Source organism: Trachurus japonicus, chromosome 12, assembly GCF_045865225.1.
Source record: "Trachurus japonicus isolate A0001 chromosome 12, Traja_1.0".
Lineage (NCBI taxonomy): Eukaryota > Metazoa > Chordata > Actinopteri > Carangiformes > Carangidae > Trachurus > Trachurus japonicus.
The window spans coordinates 25264656-25283217 of record NC_140918.1 but is presented as its reverse complement, the minus strand read 5'-3'; the positions used below and the strand labels follow the sequence as shown (position 1 = coordinate 25283217).

The window sequence follows — 18562 nt, the reverse complement described above, 5'->3', positions numbered from 1 at the left end:
TGGGTGTGTTTTGGTGGAGGAGGAGGGGAGGGAGTTGTTGGAACTAACAAAAGTTTATACTCAGCAAAATTTGCATGGAAGGCGCTAAGGCCTGTCATCTGCTCACTGTTGTCCCCGTAGTAAAAAAAAAAAAGGGGGGGAAAAAAGGCTGGTCCCTCCCCCTGCAGACCTCATCTGCATGTGTATGGCGCCTCGCACAATAGCGGAGCTCCGGGCCTGTCAGCTCCAGCGGTCCGCACAGAGCGCCTATTGTCTGTCCTGCAGATGTCTCTGCAGCCACGCCGCGCCATCTGCCGCTTCCTGCAGGTGGGGGTCGAGCAGGGCAGAGCTGGGAGGAGCCAGGGGGGTGGGGAGGGGGGTTAGTCGGTTTCCATTGCCGGAGGGGGCAGTTGGGTTGGGTCTGACTGGTTGGGGCCGGTTTCGGGGGTCCTGAGTATCATCTGGTGACCTGCCAGCTGCTGTCGGGACTATTATTTACTCGCAGGCACTTAATGAAACTTTGGTAAACAGGCCACAAAGACGACAGATCAGCTCTGTCTGGCTGCTGCTGCAGCACCTGCTCTGCATCCCAAACAATGAAACCTGCGTGACACGTCAACTTCTTTAATCACTTTATTTCTCTTTTCATAAACAATACAAGACAGAACTGGTTTAGAGAATGTATCTTTAAAAGACTTACACATTCATTTGTAGATTTCCCCCAAACTTCACTGTGCAATCAAAAGGAAAGGCCAAAATCTTACACAAGAGCATTATTATTCTTATTCTTTATTATTATTATTATTATAAAGTAGTTCTCATCTCATTATAGGGGCTGGTATCCAACACTAACCCTTTAGGATCCTATAGAAAAGGAATAAACGTTCACCTCTTCAGGCCTGAGATGGAAAATCAGTCTTTAGTTCATTTGTTGACAACTCATGTCCACACTCAGCAGCACTGCTTCATTTCAATGGAACACAAGTCAAAAAGGCTTGAAAACACTGGGCCAAATGAGTCAGTCAACCAGATAATCAGAGTGAGCAGACAAACAGCTGCAGAAACTGCATGATACTTGCCTTTCTGCTATTTAACACAATGAATCTAAATGCACTGTTTCTGGAAGCATCAACAGCTATTACTTTTGTTTCTTTAATCAGGCACTTCCACTTATAAGTTATGGCTACGTTGATATGCTGCATTGAAAGAGTAAAATAAATATATCAAAAAGAATTTGTCAAAAACTATACAATGTAAATAAATAAAAAAAAACACAACAGCTGTTAATCTGTGTTGGTATAAAAGTCTGTATAAAAACTGTACTCAAACGTCTGTGTTATGAAAGCACACAGAACTTGGATGTGTGTCTGAGGCCCCTGTAGGCCCGGAGCCCCTCTCTCTTGGGGTCCCTCACCATCCCTCGGACCACAGGCGGGCAGTCGCAGCCCCTCCTCTTCTGAGCTTCGTGCAGCAGGATTCGGTAAACCCCGGTGAGGGGGTTGCGGCTGTCTTTGGGCTGATTGTTGCGTAGGTGCTCCGTGGTAAAGCCAAGCTCCTCCAGCGAGCCCCTGACCTCCTCCACCACCTCCTCCAGATCTCCGTCCTCTGAGTCCAGGAGGCTCTGCAGAGGGCTGACTGGCTCAGGGGGCAAAAAAGACCAGGGGAACTCCACAGCTAAGAGCCAGTCACAGCCCATCATCTGGTCGACGGCGTAGCGTTCGGCGGGGACCGTTTTCAGGATGCCCCTGATGAGCTTCTGGCAGGGCCCGGGCACCCAGGGGGGGATGGCGTAGGCGCCCTCTATGATGGAGCGCCGCAGCTTGCCCATGGTTTCGGCGCGGAACGGCATGGTGCCGGTCACCATGAAGAAAAGCAGGACCCCCATGGCCCACACGTCCACCTGGGGCCCCAGGTAGGACTCGTCCCTGAAGAGCTCCGGGGCGGCGTAGGGCGGGGAGCCGCAGAAGGTGTCGAGGGCGTCGTTGCGGTTTGAGACCTGCGTGCTGAAGCCAAAGTCGGCCACCTTCACACAGCCGCCGCAGGTGAACAGGACGTTCTCGGCCTTCAGGTCGCGGTGGATGATGTTGACGTTGTGCTGCAAAGCAGAGCACATGTTCAGTTTAAAGGTGGTTCATGTTGAAGTCACATTTCAAACTGTAACTGAGCAACATGTGTGTGTTTGCCAGGACTTCACTGTCCTATAATTTTGATGTACTGAAGTGAATAATAATTGCTGATGCAAATTAAATTGATGTCACACATCAGCACTCCTCTGCACTATAACTATAACTGAATAGCCACCCTATGAGAAAAGAACATATTACAGTTAAAGCAGAAGTAAGTGGTCCGGTCGTTTTCGCTAATGCTGCGTTCCAGGCAGGCTTTTGAAATCGTAAATTACAGCTTCAAGTCACAACTTACGACTTTGTAGCGTTCCAGGCAACCCACTCGTGTTTTTCCGACCTGTTTTACCTGTGAAAGTCACTATAACGGCCACTCGTAACTTCCGACCGGTGAACTCGTACCAGATCGACCTGGTACCACTTCACGGTCGGAAAAATACGAGTTTCCTTGAACGCACCATAACAGTCCTCGTCCCTACGTCACCACATTCACGGCGTTCCTTGGCTGCACACACAGCCCTGCATGCCGTTCTCTCTCCTCATTGGATAAAAACTGTAGGATACGATAAATGTTTTCTCCTCGGCTCAGAGCAGAGCAGAGGGACTGAGAGACCTGTGTTTCAGACCAAACACTCTATGTAAGTGATTGCTGTCGGAAGATATAACTATTTAAGACTTATATTAACACAAATATATCACTTACTTCTGCTTTAAGTGATTTTAGATAAATAAAATAATTTTTTTTTTTTTTTTTTTAAATGGGAACAGTACATATTAATGAACACTCGTGTAAATATGTGGGATTGTAGCCAAGTGGCTAATTTCCATCCCCAGTCCCATTGGCAGGTTGATGTTAAACATAAAAACAATGAAGATAAAAGCACAAGAGGCAGGACTACAATACACAATGCATCATGATAACACCTTGATATCTTACACAACATACAGTGTATAACATGAACAACATACGTATATTAATTGGCCAAAAAGTATTAAGGGGACCAAGAGATTACAGAACAGTAATAAAGTGCTACAGTGCTAATTAAAGTGCTATGTGCTAAAGTGCTATTTGCTAAAGTGATGAATGCAAGATTAACTTTAATCTGATTGCACAATGCCCCAATAAAGTGCAGGATTGATTTAAATTGCCCATGGCACACGATTGCACATGCAGATGTGTGTCTAATATTGCACTAAATGTGTATACATAAATGTATTATGTACACTATTGTAAGAAATTGAAATACATACGTATATGTATACAATGTACAGAAAAAAAAGAAATACAAATACAGAGTGGTGCCCCATACAATTAACACTCCTAGACAGGATTATGATCACATATCTGATTTTCCAATAGCCATGTCTTGAGATGTTTAGTGAACTAGGTAAGAGTTGGGAGTTCATGTATAGTGCTAGGTATTTGGTTCCAGGTCTGGGATGCACGGAAAGAGATTACAGCTTGACCAAATGCACTTTTCCTCAGCGGTACAACACAATCGCCTCTGGAGCTCGCTCTGGTTGATCTGTTTGAGTGTTTTTTTTAACAAATTCACCAAGTGGAGGTGGAGCTTGACCATGACATTTTGTAGATCAACACAGCATCAGCATATTTTATTGTGTTGTCCAAATTTAATCGCTCAAGTTTCTTCAGTATCATACAGTGATAGTGCAAGTTGGTGCGGTGGTGATGGTGCGACTTCTGTCGCAGTTTTACATCCATGATTTATACTTTTTTTTTTAACCCTAGTGAAATTTAAAATAACTCCATGATGGAAAATCACTGACCATGTATTTGATGGCAGAGAGGATCTGGGCGAAGATGATCTTGCTGTCGATGTCAGAAAACTTTCCCTCGTTGCAGATCCTGTTGTGCAGGTCTCCTCCTCCTGCGTACTCTAGCACCAGGTAGAGGCGGCTCGGAGTCTCCACCACCTCATACAGGCGGACCACGTTAGTGTGCTGCAGGGACTCCATGCTGCTGATCTCCCTGGAGATCAGACGTTGGGCCTGTATGTCCAGCCTCGTCTTGTCCAGGATCTTCAGGGCAACTTTGTCTACGAGGGGGAGAGATGATTAGTCAACAATGGGTTGTGGTAAAAAAAAACAAAAAAACATCCCAACAGAAGAAGCTGTACACGACCTGTGCACATCAGAAGCTGTGAGTGGAGCAGATACTGAATCACTCAGTACGTTTACATGACACTTGAAAAAACCGAATTATTGCCTTAATCCGACTATAACTGGACAACTGAAGTGCATGTAAACACCTTAGTCCGACTGAAATCGGAGTTGAGAACTCCGATTAAGACACCCAGATAATGCGATTGGAATTCTCCGTCATGTATACACCTTAGTCGGAGTATAACTGGACAATGCATGAGCGCATTCTCCACAACCGTAGAGACGGCACCAAGTGGAGCAGAGAAGCCGCCCGAACCCGGCAAAGTAAAGAAAAAAACCCAACATCAGCGCCGATTCAATGCATTTCACACAGCGCGACCAGCAAGAGTGTTTTATTTATAAAAAAAAAAAAGAGAGAGAGAGAGAGAGAGCATCCTATTCTCAGCGCGCATCCAGCCCAGACTGTCGCGTCTGGTCGGGAACTGCAGTTGAGAATTTATTATTAAGCTTATAAGTTGTTTATATTCAGTTTTTTAGGAGGTGACAGAGAAGTCAACAGGCCAGGGGGCGTATTAACCCGCTGAAACAACGGGTGACGCCGCATGAGGGGGCGGACCCCGTCAGTTATTCGATTTTCTCAGTTGCATGTAAATTGAGACAAGGACAGAAGTCCGACTTGACACCAAAATCGAATTTTGAGCATAGCTCGATTAAGCTCTGCATGTAAACGTACTGAATGACAATCAGCTGGTTCATGTTTCTGAGGTTGAGTACAATGATTTAAAAAAATAATTATTTCAGTTTACTGTCAACTGAACACTACACGTGTTTGACAGTTAAAATAGTATTTAGGACAAATGACTTCCAGCTTCTGTCATTACTTCAGTGTTTAAGTAGCACTATAATTAAAAACACCAATATAAAAACACCAGAAATACACAAATATTTGTTCTTGGACTGAATATCGTTACTGTGAGTCACTGTAGGTTCAAATTACAGGTATTGGCATGATTTTTTGGGAAAGAAATTTCTGGGAAAAAAATGTGGTAACATTTTGAGAAAAAGTTGGGGACCCCCTTGAACCCTTTCAAGGACCCCTGGGGGTCCCCGGACCCCACTTGAGGACCACTGCTCCAGCCCACATTAGAAAGCATCCTTGTAACACTGATGTGTCACTAGTGAGTGCATATGTGAATGTTTCCATTAAAAAGTGCTGAGGTGAGAGGTTGATTGATATGACAAAATCAGAGCCTAAAAAGTGCGTTCCTTTTACCGAATAGATTCTAAAGGTGTGATGGACAGATGGTCAGAGGTGTTTAGCTACTAGATGAGTTTACTTCCCTAGTACAGTCACATACAGTGTTGCCAAGTCCGCTTATTATAAGCGACTTTGGGCTTCTTTTTCTGTGAAGTCGCTTCTAAATATTGGTCGTCACGGGTTGCGGTTTCTTTGGGCTTGTTGTGAAAGTGTAGGTGCTTATTTATGCTTGTTTCCAGCTCCATGAGTTGTCCTGCAGATATTTTCGATATGTTATTTAAACGCAGGATAGTTTGTCCTCTTGTTGGATCTGTCACCCCCGTTCCCTGCGCCCCTCTCTTTCCCCCGTACACACACATTGCCACAGTGATAGCGGAGGTGTTTTTTTCCCCCCACCTATACCCCGAGACTGCTGGCTTTCACCACACTCTCCTCCACTGATCAAGAGAATTAACGTTACCGTAAATTCTCAAATTAAATGAAATTCAATTTCTATTTTATGCAAGTTCTTGTGAACAAAATCTTTCAAAGCCCACAATCACCGTGGTTGTTGAACCTCAGACCCGACGCACGAGCACCATAGCCCAAAAAAAAAAAAAAAAAAAAGGGAAGCCCAGGCCATGGTCCGACCTGACCATAATTTCCACCCAAACACAGCAAGATGAGAACCGACTGACCAAAGGTAAGAGAAGGAGCAGTCTGGTCTGACCCTTGTCTCTAATTAAAACTGGGTCAGTTCGGCAGTTGAAGCAAAGGTGGTTTTATAGAGTAGGCTATCTTTGGTTTAAGTAAATAAAAGCCAGGGGTTCTACATGGAGAATTTACTCTACATTTCCGTTTTCCACATGTTTTTTTTTATTTCTCTTTTGGAACCAAAACAAACAAACCAAAAAAAAAAACATTTGTGGATTTAGGGTGATAGGTATGTGTGCGTTTTTTTTTGTTTTTTTTTGGCGTCCAGGGGGGGGGTTCGCTTGTTTTGGGCTTGTTTTCATAGTTCCAGTTGCTTGTTTCCCTCGCGAGATCTTGCAAAACTGGTCACATAGTGTGAACGTCTACTCATGTACCTTTAGTCAGAGCGTGGAAGGCCAGTTTGACCCTGGAGAAGGTCCCATAACCGATCTCCCCCCGGACCTTGTAGAAGCCCACCCTGCGTCCTATGATCAGGTCCTTGATGGTCTTCTCGTCCTTGCACATGTCGGTGGTGAGCTTCTGCAGAGGGGTGAGGCGCGGTGGGCCCTCAGCCTCCTCATCCTCAGGGCCGGCGTCGGAGCTGTCCGTCAGGCTGTAGAGGCTGTGGCGGAGCCTGATGCTTGTGACCTGATACTGGCCTCCTGGCATTTCTGTCAGCGGGTCAGAAATGAGAGCATCCTCAGGAACATTGACAGTGGCTTTGTTTCAGTACAAGCTTGTGGTGTAAACACAGAGGTGAACCAGCTGTGCAGGAAATACTTTCCAGTAAACACATGAAAACAGAATTTTAAAGTGATTCAGAAAAGTTTGATTGTGGCATCAGATATAGCTCCCAGTTCTTGTCAAAAGCACCTGCAAACACATTATCAGTATCCATTAAATGAGGATGAAAGAGTTCAAGTAAAGCAAAGAGTTTACACGTGACAGATACTCACTACTACCTCAATTATTTGGTGCACAAAAGTTATCATTGCTATCTTTTCAACAGTTATCTATCTATCTATCTATCTATCTATCTATCTATCTATCTATCTATCTATCTATCTATCTATCTATCTATCTATCTATCTATCTATCTATCTATCTATCTATCTATCTATCTATCTATCTAATTCAGAGATGGTTGGATAACTCAGGAGAAATCTAAATAGGAAACAAGATTCTCATCTTCTTACCTAGTTTCCAGATTGGTGTGCTGCATCAACATCCAACCACAGAATCCATTGTAAAAAAAAGAAGAAAAAAGCAGCTTTCTTTGACCCAACAGGAGCCGTTAAAATTAATTTCCTTCACACATGCTGAAGTCTGATTCAGTTTGTGGTGAAACATCATCCCAAGTTCTTAGTCCACTGTGCAGAACACTGCCATCCCTCCCTCTCCTCTGTGGCAGACTACTGTACACTGATGGCCAGAGACACAGGAGGGGAAGGGGCATGTGCGTTTGAGCTATAACTTAAATGAACAGCCAGTCCGGGCTTCCCTGGCCACGCCCCTCACCTCCCACCTCTGTCGGTTTCAATGAAGGACGAAGGATTAAGGTGGTGTCATGAACTCTAATCCTGTTTTGCTTTAGATCTACCCCAATCCCTTCAAATGGTTAACAACAGTTCAGGGAAGCAAAAATGAGGCTACACCATAGCGGACAAATGTGTGCATGCACTGCTGCACTGCAGCAGGCCTACAATATATGTGATAAGGATGCATTAGGTTGCATGTTTACTGCACGCATACCTGTGTGAGAGAAATGACTGTGTTGTGCAGCCAAGGTTGATCTCCTAGCCTTTGTGAAGATGAAATGTTATGCAAGAGCATTACCCAATGTTCCTATAGAGATTAGCTCTCTGTCCCCGCTGGCTGACCAGAACAGATAAAGGGATTACAGAGCATGAGGTCAGTGCTTCAGCAGGCGGAGCGTCTTCATTCAGGTGTGCTGTCCCTGTGAGCAGCAGTGAAGGGAACAGCAGGGAGACAATGTGAGAGATAAACACACCAAGACATTACCACAGCACCACTGGACCTACTGTCTTTTACGTAATGCAGATGCAGTTTGTGTTACAGCCTCACTAATACATCAGTATAATTTATATTTATAGTTTCATTTTATCACAGGTGATTTGAAATGTCTATTTCTGTATAGTCGACCACATGTTTATGTATTCTTTGACAGACTCCAGGAAGAGACTGCACCAAGTCAAAAAATTAGTCTAGTACATAAACCCCTATCAAATCTAATGTTTGTTTTTTATGCATTTCTTTCTTCGTCAAAATTAAATAAGATACAACATTAGAGAATTAATGAGCAGGGGTGCATGTAGTACGTGGATTTACAGTAGCTGACTTTGGCGGGAGTCAGTCTCACTCTTTATGCTAGGCTAAGCTATCAACTGCTGACAACAGCTTCATATTCAGCATGACATCAACCCTCTGCTTAACAATGGAAACAGAGCCAGGAATGGTGATTCCTAATGCCAAATGTGAGCCTTAAAGTGAAATTCCGGCGTAAGTGTAAACCATGGTCAAACACACCATAACACCGAGTTAGACCCCCCCTCGAGAGATCAATTTGCCCGACCGCTACATTCACGAGATCCACCAACTTCAGCAAATACCGCATTATCGCCACACACGGCGCTGTCCGGATCCACTGTCTGACCGCAACCAAAACGCCACCATTTGCCCAAAATAATGCTCAGAACTGCACCAAATGTCATCAATAGTACACACAGGGTCCCAGCACGTAGTACGAGTTGTCAAACATCTGCTAGCTTTGCCTGTTTTCTTTAGCAAGGAGATGCAACTCAACTCACCTACTTCTCCTCCGGGAGCCGCTCGTTGGTGAGGAAGCCCTGACGAGTCGATCACCGAGTGCACCGGAGTTCCGCAGCTCTTAAAAATGCTCATTTGCGCCTATATCGTGGCCAGCACTCGATAATAATAGTTATAAAGTGATATGCAAGATAAAAAAAAAAAAAACTCTGATTGTATTTCCATGAGGTAATTGTTGATTGAGCTGCGGAACTCCGGTGCACTCGGTGATCGACTCGTCAGGGCTTCCTCACCAACGAGCGGCTCCCGGAGGAGAAGTAGGTGAGTTGAGTTGCATCTCCTTGCTAAAGAAAACAGGCAAAGCTAGCAGATGTTTGACAACTCGTACTACGTGCTGGGACCCTGTGTGTACTATTGATGACATTTGGTGCAGTTCTGAGCATTATTTTGGGCAAATGGTGGCGTTTTGGTTGCGGTCAGACAGTGGATCCGGACAGCGCCGTGTGTGGCGATAATGCGGTATTTGCTGAAGTTGGTGGATCTCGTGAATGTAGCGGTCGGGCAAATTGATCTCTCGAGGGGGGGTCTAACTCGGTGTTACGGTGTGTTTGACCATGGTTTACACTTACGCCGGAATTTCACTTTAAAAGGGACTACTTTTATAACCAAAAGCAAACTCCTCTGGGTCTCTTTAAAAGGATAGTTCACCCAAAATTCAAATTTCACTCATTATCTATTCACCCTCATGTCGACTAAAGGCTGGGAGAAGTTTCCGAGTCCTCCGTGCCTTCTCTGAGTTACAGCGGGGCTCCGTGCAGCACTGCATGTCCATATGACGGTTGCGAACGGAGCTCACTTTTCTTTGTCCAAAAAGACACACCAAAAAACATCCAAATACCTCCATAGTGCTCGTCTGTAATGTCCCTCTTGTATTGAAGCCCCAACATGAGAAATTGTTCCGAAAAAAATTAAATAAGTATATGTTTTAAGCTTGTTTGTAGCGGAAGCTCCCAGTGTTGCTCTGCCAGAATCTCGCGCCATTTGCGGAGCCGTGAACTGGGTGTGAATGCAAATCGCGCGAGATTTGGACGGACTGGAAGAGCAGTGCTGGGAGCTTCCGCTACAAACAAGCTTAAAACATACTTAATTTTTTTCGGAACAATTTCTCATGTTGGGGCTTCAATATAAGAGGGACATTACAGACGAGCACTATGGAGGTATTTGGATGTTTTTTGGTGTGTCTTTTTGGACAAAGAAAAGTGAGGCCCATTCGCAACCATCATATGGACATGCAGTGCTGCACGGAGCCTCGCTGTAACTCAGAGAAGGCACGGAGGACTCGGAAACTTCTCCCAGCCCTTAGTCGACATGAGGGTGAACTATCCCTTTAAAAGTTTTAAACTCTCACTCGGGGTTACTTGGGTTCTTGTGCACAAGCCTATATGTCAACATAAACATATGCTGACCTGTCTAAGGTGTGCCCCCACCCTGGCCCTATGTCAGCTGGGACTGCCTCCACCCCCCATGACCCTGTGCTGCAGAAAAGCAGAATAGACAGATGGATGGATGAATAAATGCCAACATCCTAAATAGTGTTGTATTGAGAATAATCATGTTCTATCCAGAATTTACTTTACATTTTTTCATTGAATACACATACAAACAAATTCTTCTTATTACTTACTTACTTACTATTATGTTGTTATCAAAATATCTATGCAACGGAAACAAAAAACATTCAAAACATTAAGATTAATAGAAGAAGTCTGACTAAAGATAACCTGAGGGGTTGGTGAGTCAGACCCGAATGATTTATTTTATCTCTGAATGAAAGGAGATAAACAGGCTTAATTCCTTGAATGAGACCTTCTTCTACGTCGACACCTCCGCCTCCCCACCTCCCCCTCCCTGCAGGCGTCTGATTGGATTAAAGCCTTAGACAGGAATACGGCCTGTGTTTAAATGTACTCTCTGCACACCGGTCACCTGTGTGGTGGGGAGTGAAACTGCTAATCTAGTCTGGCGTGACAGTGCACAAGAGGCAAGTGAGTGAACAGTGACAACTTTTGCTTTGAAATGAGACAGAAATACAGACCTATACATTTTAAAAACCCTATAGATCCGGGTGCTACCTCGGGGTCAGGAGCCTGGTGCGCCTGCAGAGCTGACAGGTCAACAGCTCGTTAGCCTCGACACAAACTAGATCTTCCTCCTCTTCAGGCGGTTGTCACTGAAACCGCCGGCACGCTGGTTCTCTTCCAGCTCTCTGATTCTCTGACGCAGGGCCCCAATCTCCTTGTTCTTTTCCTCCTGGAAGAACTGCAGCTTCTGAGGACACACGCACGCACAAACTTAATTTAGAGGGAGGCGATATAAACAAGGCATGCACTGAATTTCTCAGAACAAAGCATGGTGATGACCTATAAAAACACCACCCTCTGATTTTCAATATGCTATTTCAGTGATTGTTGTGATAGACAGCACGGCCAGTAAATACTTTCCTGTAAGCACAGACTCTTCTAAGGTGATGTGCTTTCTATGTAATAACTGCTATTCAAATTTCCCCTGCAGCTGGAGCTAATTATTTTCATTTTTTTGATTACACAATACAAAATGTAGAAAAACACACACAAGACATATTTTCTCCAAACACAAAGGTGATGTATTGAAACTGGAATTGAATTCACAGATATGACTGATATGTCTGTTTATATCTGAATATTTATTTTGTTCACACTTATCTCTTACAGACAAATGAAAACCCTGAGGCAGGGAGCATGTTAGGAAGTAGCCTGATATTACTCTGAAGAATGGGACTAACAGGATGAAGTCAATCCTAATGGGAGTTTTATCACCTCTCAGATGAATTTTTCATCCAAAACACACATATTTACAAAAGACAAAGCATAATGCAGGATCAAATATCAGACAGTTACACTCAAGATGTTGTCATCACTCCTGCAGAAACTGGCACTGATGCGTTGTTTCTACACAGTAAGACTTAAGAGATTAGTTACCACTTCATTGTGTTTTGTTACTGAGTGAGGACACTGAGGATTGTGTGTGGCCTGCTCACCCTCTTGAAGACGCTCTGGGGAAGAAGGCTGGAGCTCTGCTGTTGTTGCTGTTGCTGCTGCAGACTCCACTGAGCTGTGTTCTCAACTCTGGTTAACTTCGCACCAAACTGCCAAAACATACAGAGCAAAGCACCAATAAACTTTTGTTAAGCCGAAACCGGCCACTCGCAACAAAAGCAGAGCTGGGTTCATGCTGAGAGCATTCCCCTGGAGGACTTCTGCTAATTTCATGGAGCTTTTCTGATAATACTTAAGACTGGTGTGGATTAGTGATGCCTTCCATACATGAAACCTGCAAACAGATTCCGGGCCTCTTTAACCCTGCAGATTATCTAAGTTATTATATTTAATGCATTAGGAAGATGAAAAAACAGTTACACTTCAAACTCTCAGAAACTCTTGTGTTTTCATGAGGAAGTAATTAAATAATTCCTCAACTGAAATGTTTTTGCACAAAAAACAAATATTTAACAGAGTCATTTTAGTATTTTATACATGAAAATGTAACTCGCAGTTACGTAGATTATAATCTTCAAGAGGTAAAATGAGTTTCATTTACCTCCATCTGTAACTTGAGGAGCTCGCTCTGCCTCTCTCTCTCCTGATCCTTCAGCCTCTTCTTCATCTCCTCTACTTCCACATCCTTTCCCTCCAGCAGCTTCTTTACTTCAGCATCTTTGGCTTCCACTGTCAGGAAAAGATAAAACAACAGGCACCAGCTAAATACAAGCTCGTCTTAAACATTTGTTTTACTTTTCTCAACTTGGGCTTATTCTCTGTCCTGCAGCTCTGATGTTGGAAGACTGTGGTTAAATTCACAGTTTAAAAAAAAGACAACAACAACAACAAACAGAGAAGGAAGTTTTGTTTTTAACCACTATCAGACATGTCGTTGACAACATGTCTGAGGTCCGTGAGTGGATGCACCGTGTGTCGTACACTGATTGAAACGCTCCCTCTGAGCCTGCTCCACCTCTCTCCTGCACTGCTGTCTCACAGCCTCTAGCTCCCTCTTGTGTCTCTCCTCCTCTGCTTTCACCTCACGGATCAGCTGCTGCACCTCGGCCTCTCTGTCCTGACAACGACACACAGCACAACACAACTGACTGATGCTGGTGCTGGGAAAACACTGAACAATTATACCTATTTAAATATGAAAGGAAGTCATTAAAGTTGTTTGAAAATATTGGTAATAATGGAAACAGTCGAATGACTTCTTACTGTAAATTTCTTACTGCAGCTGTAGCTGTACATGTAAAACCAGACGAAGCTGCGTACATCTATTACTTTATCCCAGCCTGGCAAAACAAATATGTGAGTGCTGTGTATTTTCATATATCAACCAAGTCAATCATCCTTAAAAAATACTTTTAGTCCTCAAGAAGTAATTGCTGGCAGACTTTTCTTTGTTGCCTCAGCTTTGACAGATTCTAAGTTGTATCAAATTGACTTCTAAAGTATAAAAAGTAATGAATGAAATACTATAATCGTATTTTCTATTTTTTAATTTAAAAAAAATAGTGAAGCATTGTGTAGGAACTGCAGAGCCACCTGTCAGCCCCACCAGCTTCCACCACTCAGAAGGTTGTGGCAGCCTGTCAGCTGAAAATCCCACAGCCATAAGGGTTTCTCATTAAGCTTTATGTTACTGGGTACATGGTAATATAGATGGGGGGGGGGGCACAGCAGCAGCAGCTCTGCTTTAAGGACAGTGAGGAGAGTGAACCTGTCCAGTCCCAGCACCTGCTGCTGTCCTTTCACAGCTGCTTTGTTGAAATAATCCTCTTCTGTAACATCCTGGTGTGGTTCACTAGCTGCACAGCAGACTACAGTCATCACACCTTCACAGGAGATTACTAACACACAGCTACCATCTGTCACTGATATATACAGTGCTACAAACAAAACGCAAGACTCATCTCACCTGGATAACCACCAGTTCACTCTGATATCCTCTGGGAGGCGCTATAGGTCCACTAAGACCTGCACCACTAGACCCCTGAACTACACTGTGCAATATCTTTTTTTTATTTTTTTTTTATACTGTTGTTACCATTTTTTGTTGTATAAACAGTATGAGTTGTCGGGTTAATCATTTTTCTGTATTTTTTTTATCTTGCACTTTTTCACTATTATATACACACTATTTATGCTGCCTGGTTCCGGCCTTCGCTCTCTCTCTCTCCCTCATCCCCAACCAAGGCCTGATGTGTGAACTAGTGTCTTTGCAACCTTTTGTTAACCTTGTATTAAAGTAGCCTGTAGGAATGAGAAGCCCTTTACTTTAAAGGAGTCATCACCCGGAAATCGCATTTTTCCTTGTTAAAACATGTATACTGGTGTTGGACCTCAGTGGAAACTTGCCTGAAAACCTGGGGTTTGAAAGTGGCTGAGTTTTTTTGGTTTGGGCTCTTTGTTTAAGCCAGAGCAGCTCATGAGGCTGCACACCACAAAATTACGAGATTTCGATTCTGCGCCTACGGTGACGTCACCGCGGCGCCTGCTTTCATAAACACACCTCTCTTCCACCACCCCGACTTCTGCCCTTCTGCCGCGCCGCCATTACGGGTTGTTTTATTTCCCACTGTAGCGCTGTTATTTCGTCACTTTATTAAGTTTTAATAATTTTTCATGCGAGAAAGCAAGGGTTTAGATCCCCAATGTGCGGTTAGTTTATCCAAATGACGGCTGTTTAAAGTTTTCTCCGCGTTGGGAGAAGTGAGGTGCAGCCAGCACCAGAGGAGCGGAGGAGTGACTCCTCAACCCGCCTGCAGCGCTCGTTTACCTGGCCGAACGACATCGTCATGCCGCCGAAAGAAACTATCGTTAATTTATTAAGTTTTAATATTTTTTCATGCGAGAAAGTAAGGGTTTAGATCCCCAATGTGCGGTTAGTTTATCCGGATGACGGCTGTTTAGAAGTTAGCTCCGCGTTGGGAGAAGTGAGGTGCAGCCAGCTGCAGTGAGCACCAGAGGAGCGGAGGAGTACTCCTCCTCAACCCGCCTGCAGTGCTCGTTTAGCCGGCCGATAACAACGTCGTCGTGCCGCCGGAGGAAAGGGTCGTTAATTTATTAAGTTTTAATATTTGTTCATGCGAGAAAGTAAGGGTTTAGATCCCCAATGTGCGGTTAGTTTATCCAAATGACGGCTTAGAAGTTTGCTTCGCGTTGGGAGAAGTGAAGCCCCAGCGAGGCAGAGGAGCGGAGAGTGACTCGTCAGCAACCCGCCTGCAGCTGCTCGTTAACCGGTCAAACTACGTTGTCATGCCCACGGAGGAAACGGTCGTTAATTAACTTACCCGCAGGTTTGTAGAGGTTTACCGCCGACTGGTTCAATTCTTTTAAGGAGATAAATGTTTGTCTCATTGATGAAATCTAACAATTGTGGCAGTCGTATTAGTTTGTTTGAATGAAAAGTGAAGCTTCACGCAGAGCAGCAGCAGCTTTGCACCGGGGCTCTGTAGCCTACGTACAGAAATCACCACATTTGCATCAATAAATACATGTTTTACAATGAACCGATACAATTTTGTTTTATTTTATTAAGTTATAACATGGTTACGGTACACGACAGAGCAGCATAGTATGCGGTTTCCAATACAGCCTGCATGTAGACCACAGGGCCAGCCACCATTCCGGCTCTGTCCTCCCTGCGTCCAATCAACGCGCGCCTCATTACATATTAATACAATGAACATCCGGACTAGTCAAAACCTCGCGCCTACTCTCACGAGAGAAAGTTGCCATATGAAAAAGTGTCAGAACAAGCTCTATGTTTGAATTTTTAAAAAAAAAATGTTTCCAATAAGTTTTAAGAACTGATTCAAAGCAATTTAAGGGGGATTGGATACATAAAAAACCAGGTGATGACTCCTTTAACCCTTTTTCTCCTGTTTTGCATCTGAGTTAGGTTAGATACCTGTATTTTGGTTTTATCTGTTTGAGTAGGACAGATTAGGGATAACTGAGATTTTGTTTGTTGTTTTGGGCAGAGTTCTCATGTCTGAGCAAATAAAGGCTACTGTTTAAATTGAAAACCCTGCTTTTGGCCACTTTCCTTGGGGATGGGAGGAGCGAGGGGGCTCAGGTCATGTTGCGCATCCAGTTCCCCTAGGCTGGGACGTAACATGATGATTTCTGTATCGTACAGAGGAGTTGCATTGTACAGCTGTTACAATGACAATAAAGCCACTCTGATTCTGATTAATTCTGATTATATCCTACAATATTGTAGATAAATATGTCAGTACATAATCAACATCTATATCATGTCATACTGACAATATAACCTTGCCCCCAGCTCAAAGGAAATAGCGAACACACAACTTTCCACAAAAAGTCTTGACTTATGAAAACACACAGAAGACCTTTTGACATGTCACAGCTGGAGAAGTAGATGCATAAACAATTACATGAATGACGGTTAAAACCTGTTGATCATATAGAGGAATGCTACTCATGCTGACACACTGCCATTATTTACTGGTACTAGTGAATTAGTCATACGCTTTTACTAGTACAAGTCAAATGTCACTTGTTACGACACATTTCACATATTGTTTCTGTACTGCCACTTACCTCTGCGGCTCTATCTTTCTGTCGTTTCAGATCATCCATATTGTTCTTCAATCTCTTGTTCTCCACTACATGCAACATGAACACAGTTACAATTGTGAAACATGAAAACTCTTTATGTCCTTAACAAAATGTACTTTATGTCAAAATACAAAGATCATCTTCATCATTTTATCTATTAACAATAGATTATTGTGGGCTTAATTCTCTTGTAACTTTTGTAAAAACTCAATTTAGCGTAGCTCTGAGCAGCTCGCGGCTCTGCTCCGCCATTCTAAAAACAGTTTGCACCGACAATTAAAGGTAACAAACCTACACCTAAAAATAATGGTATTATGGCAATGGGCCAATTTGCCAAAATGTTTAACTATCCCTTTAATATAGTGTATGTGTTCAGCCGGTTACCTCTGAGGTTGCACTGCTCCTGTATAGTCTGCTGCAGTCTGTTCACTGTGACAAGAAGGCTGTCTCTCTCTGCAACAGGTTGAATTAGAATAGTGTGTGGGTTATTTTTAGGCACCAACAATTCAGTGAGGGAAAGGGAGTCTATACATCCATTTAAATGTATTTTTTCAATGTAGCCTATTGCTTAATTTGCTATTGTTAAAACCTTCTGTAAGAGTAGCTGAAAATAAAAGTCACCCAATGACAAAAAAGTCTGTTTCTGTGAATACAATTGAACCCTCATCTGCATCATATCTCTGCTGCTGCTATTAAGTTAATCTGTCTTTTCATGCTGACATAAATGATAATGTATGAGAATTTAGATTCCCTGGTGTAATTAGTGAAGTTCTGCTTCAACTCCCTGCTGTGCCGTCCCAGCAGAGGGAGCCAAACAAACACCACATCTGCCCTCAGATGATGGCCTGTGCATCTTGAAAAGCAAACAAACAAACAAAAAAAAGACAAATGTAAACTTTTACTGTAGCTTTTAAACATAAAGACAAAAACTCACCCTCCGTCAGACTTTTCTCCTTGGTCAGATAGAATTTAATGAGTGTGTTGGCATCTTCCAGCATGATCCCCAACGAGTTGTTTATGCCATTAACCTCTGTAATTTTCTGTTGGATATAATAAAAAGAAAAATAAATGAAGGTGAGTGGAAATGCCCCAAGCTTGCTTATCCAAAGCAAACAATGTAAAGAAATCAATACAGAGAAAAAATAAATGACATTATGTTTAATGGTGCCAACACCTTTAAACTTGTCTCATCATGATACTAAACATTCCTCAGGACACCCTGTAATTACCTCACTGTATACTTTACATTTTGTTTGGTTTTCCCTCCTCAGACTATGGACTCCTCCTTCTGCCTCACCTGTCTAGATCACAATTAGCTAGCTGGGAGCTAGCTACCTTAGCTAGGCATCTCAATCTCACCTGCTCCAGTAGAGAAAACTCCGCCATAAACTTCTCAAGATTTACACAGTTAAACTTTTTCATGGTTCAGGTTCGAAAGAGAGGGAAAAAAATCTTGAAGAGAAAAGAAGAGTAAATGAACTGTCGTATTGCTGCTTCTGTTTCTTCCAAAAAAAGCTACAGAAGCATTTAGCTCGATAAACATTAGCTGCGTGCTAGCTACAGTAACAACCGTTCAGATAAGTTTGGCTGCTGCACGAGCGGTCGCGAACCTTCTTTTTTACAGTCTATGGTGCGAACCGGTGCGAACTGTTGCACCTGCGCAGAAACGGACTGATTGAAAAAAAGAGAGAGCAGAGGTTATAAATAGGAGTTTAAGACTTTTTTTTATTTTTTTTACTTAAACTCTCTGATTTCCTGTGTAACTAAAGGATATATTGTTCATATTGTTTATATTGTACATTTTGTTTATATGTAGCATATTATCTTCTAATTTGTTTTTGTTTGTTTTTTTTGTTTTTCACCTTTTAGTGTGAATGTTCTTGTTACACACATCACATTTAGTCCCGTCTGTGGTGTTGTGAAAAATTAATTATAACCAAACTCAT

The 18562-nt window shown here is 43.1% G+C and overlaps 2 protein-coding genes across 2 annotated transcripts; both read right to left on the bottom strand.

Moving 5' to 3' along the window:
* Positions 1–1114: 1114 nt before the first annotated feature.
* On the bottom strand, positions 1115–7605 carry nim1kb (NIM1 serine/threonine protein kinase). The gene is made up of 4 exons (XM_085793943.1): positions 7353–7605; positions 6552–6827; positions 3891–4159; positions 1115–2074 (listed from the first exon to the last, which is right to left on the bottom strand). The coding sequence occupies exons 2-4, from the start codon at positions 6823–6825 to the stop codon at positions 1316–1318; spliced, it is 1302 nt and encodes a 433-aa protein (XP_085650069.1). The 5' UTR covers positions 6826–6827; positions 7353–7605; the 3' UTR covers positions 1115–1315.
* A 3081-nt stretch (positions 7606–10686) lies between these two features.
* ccdc152 (coiled-coil domain containing 152) lies at positions 10687–18141 on the bottom strand. Its single transcript, XM_085792445.1, has 8 exons — positions 17976–18141; positions 17551–17656; positions 17001–17069; positions 16599–16663; positions 12960–13095; positions 12580–12707; positions 12020–12127; positions 10687–11271 (listed from the first exon to the last, which is right to left on the bottom strand). Exons 1-8 carry the CDS (start codon positions 18036–18038, stop codon positions 11143–11145), a joined length of 804 nt encoding a protein of 267 aa, XP_085648571.1. The 5' UTR covers positions 18039–18141; the 3' UTR covers positions 10687–11142.
* Between the last annotated feature and the right edge of the window lie 421 nt (positions 18142–18562).

What these genes read in the sequence shown, in the direction of transcription:
- ccdc152 (XM_085792445.1), bottom strand. Translation starts at nt 18,038, where the DNA reads ATGAAAAAGTTTAACTGTGTAAATCTTGAGAAGTTTATGGCGGAGTTT. An exon ending in AGTTTTCTCTACTGGAGCAG is followed by an intron (nt 17,657 to 17,975) that starts GTGAGATTGAGA and finishes TATATCCAACAG; the next exon opens with AAAATTACAGAGGTTAATGG. An exon ending in AGAAAGATAGAGCCGCAGAG is followed by an intron (nt 13,096 to 16,598) that starts GTAAGTGGCAGT and finishes TGTCGTTGTCAG; the next exon opens with GACAGAGAGGCCGAGGTGCA.
- nim1kb (XM_085793943.1), bottom strand. Translation starts at nt 6,825, where the DNA reads ATGCCAGGAGGCCAGTATCAGGTCACAAGCATCAGGCTCCGCCACAGC. An exon ending in CTTCCACGCTCTGACTAAAG is followed by an intron (nt 4,160 to 6,551) that starts GTACATGAGTAG and finishes TCCCCCTCGTAG; the next exon opens with ACAAAGTTGCCCTGAAGATC. An exon ending in TCTCTGCCATCAAATACATG is followed by an intron (nt 2,075 to 3,890) that starts GTCAGTGATTTT and finishes TCTGCTTTGCAG; the next exon opens with CACAACGTCAACATCATCCA.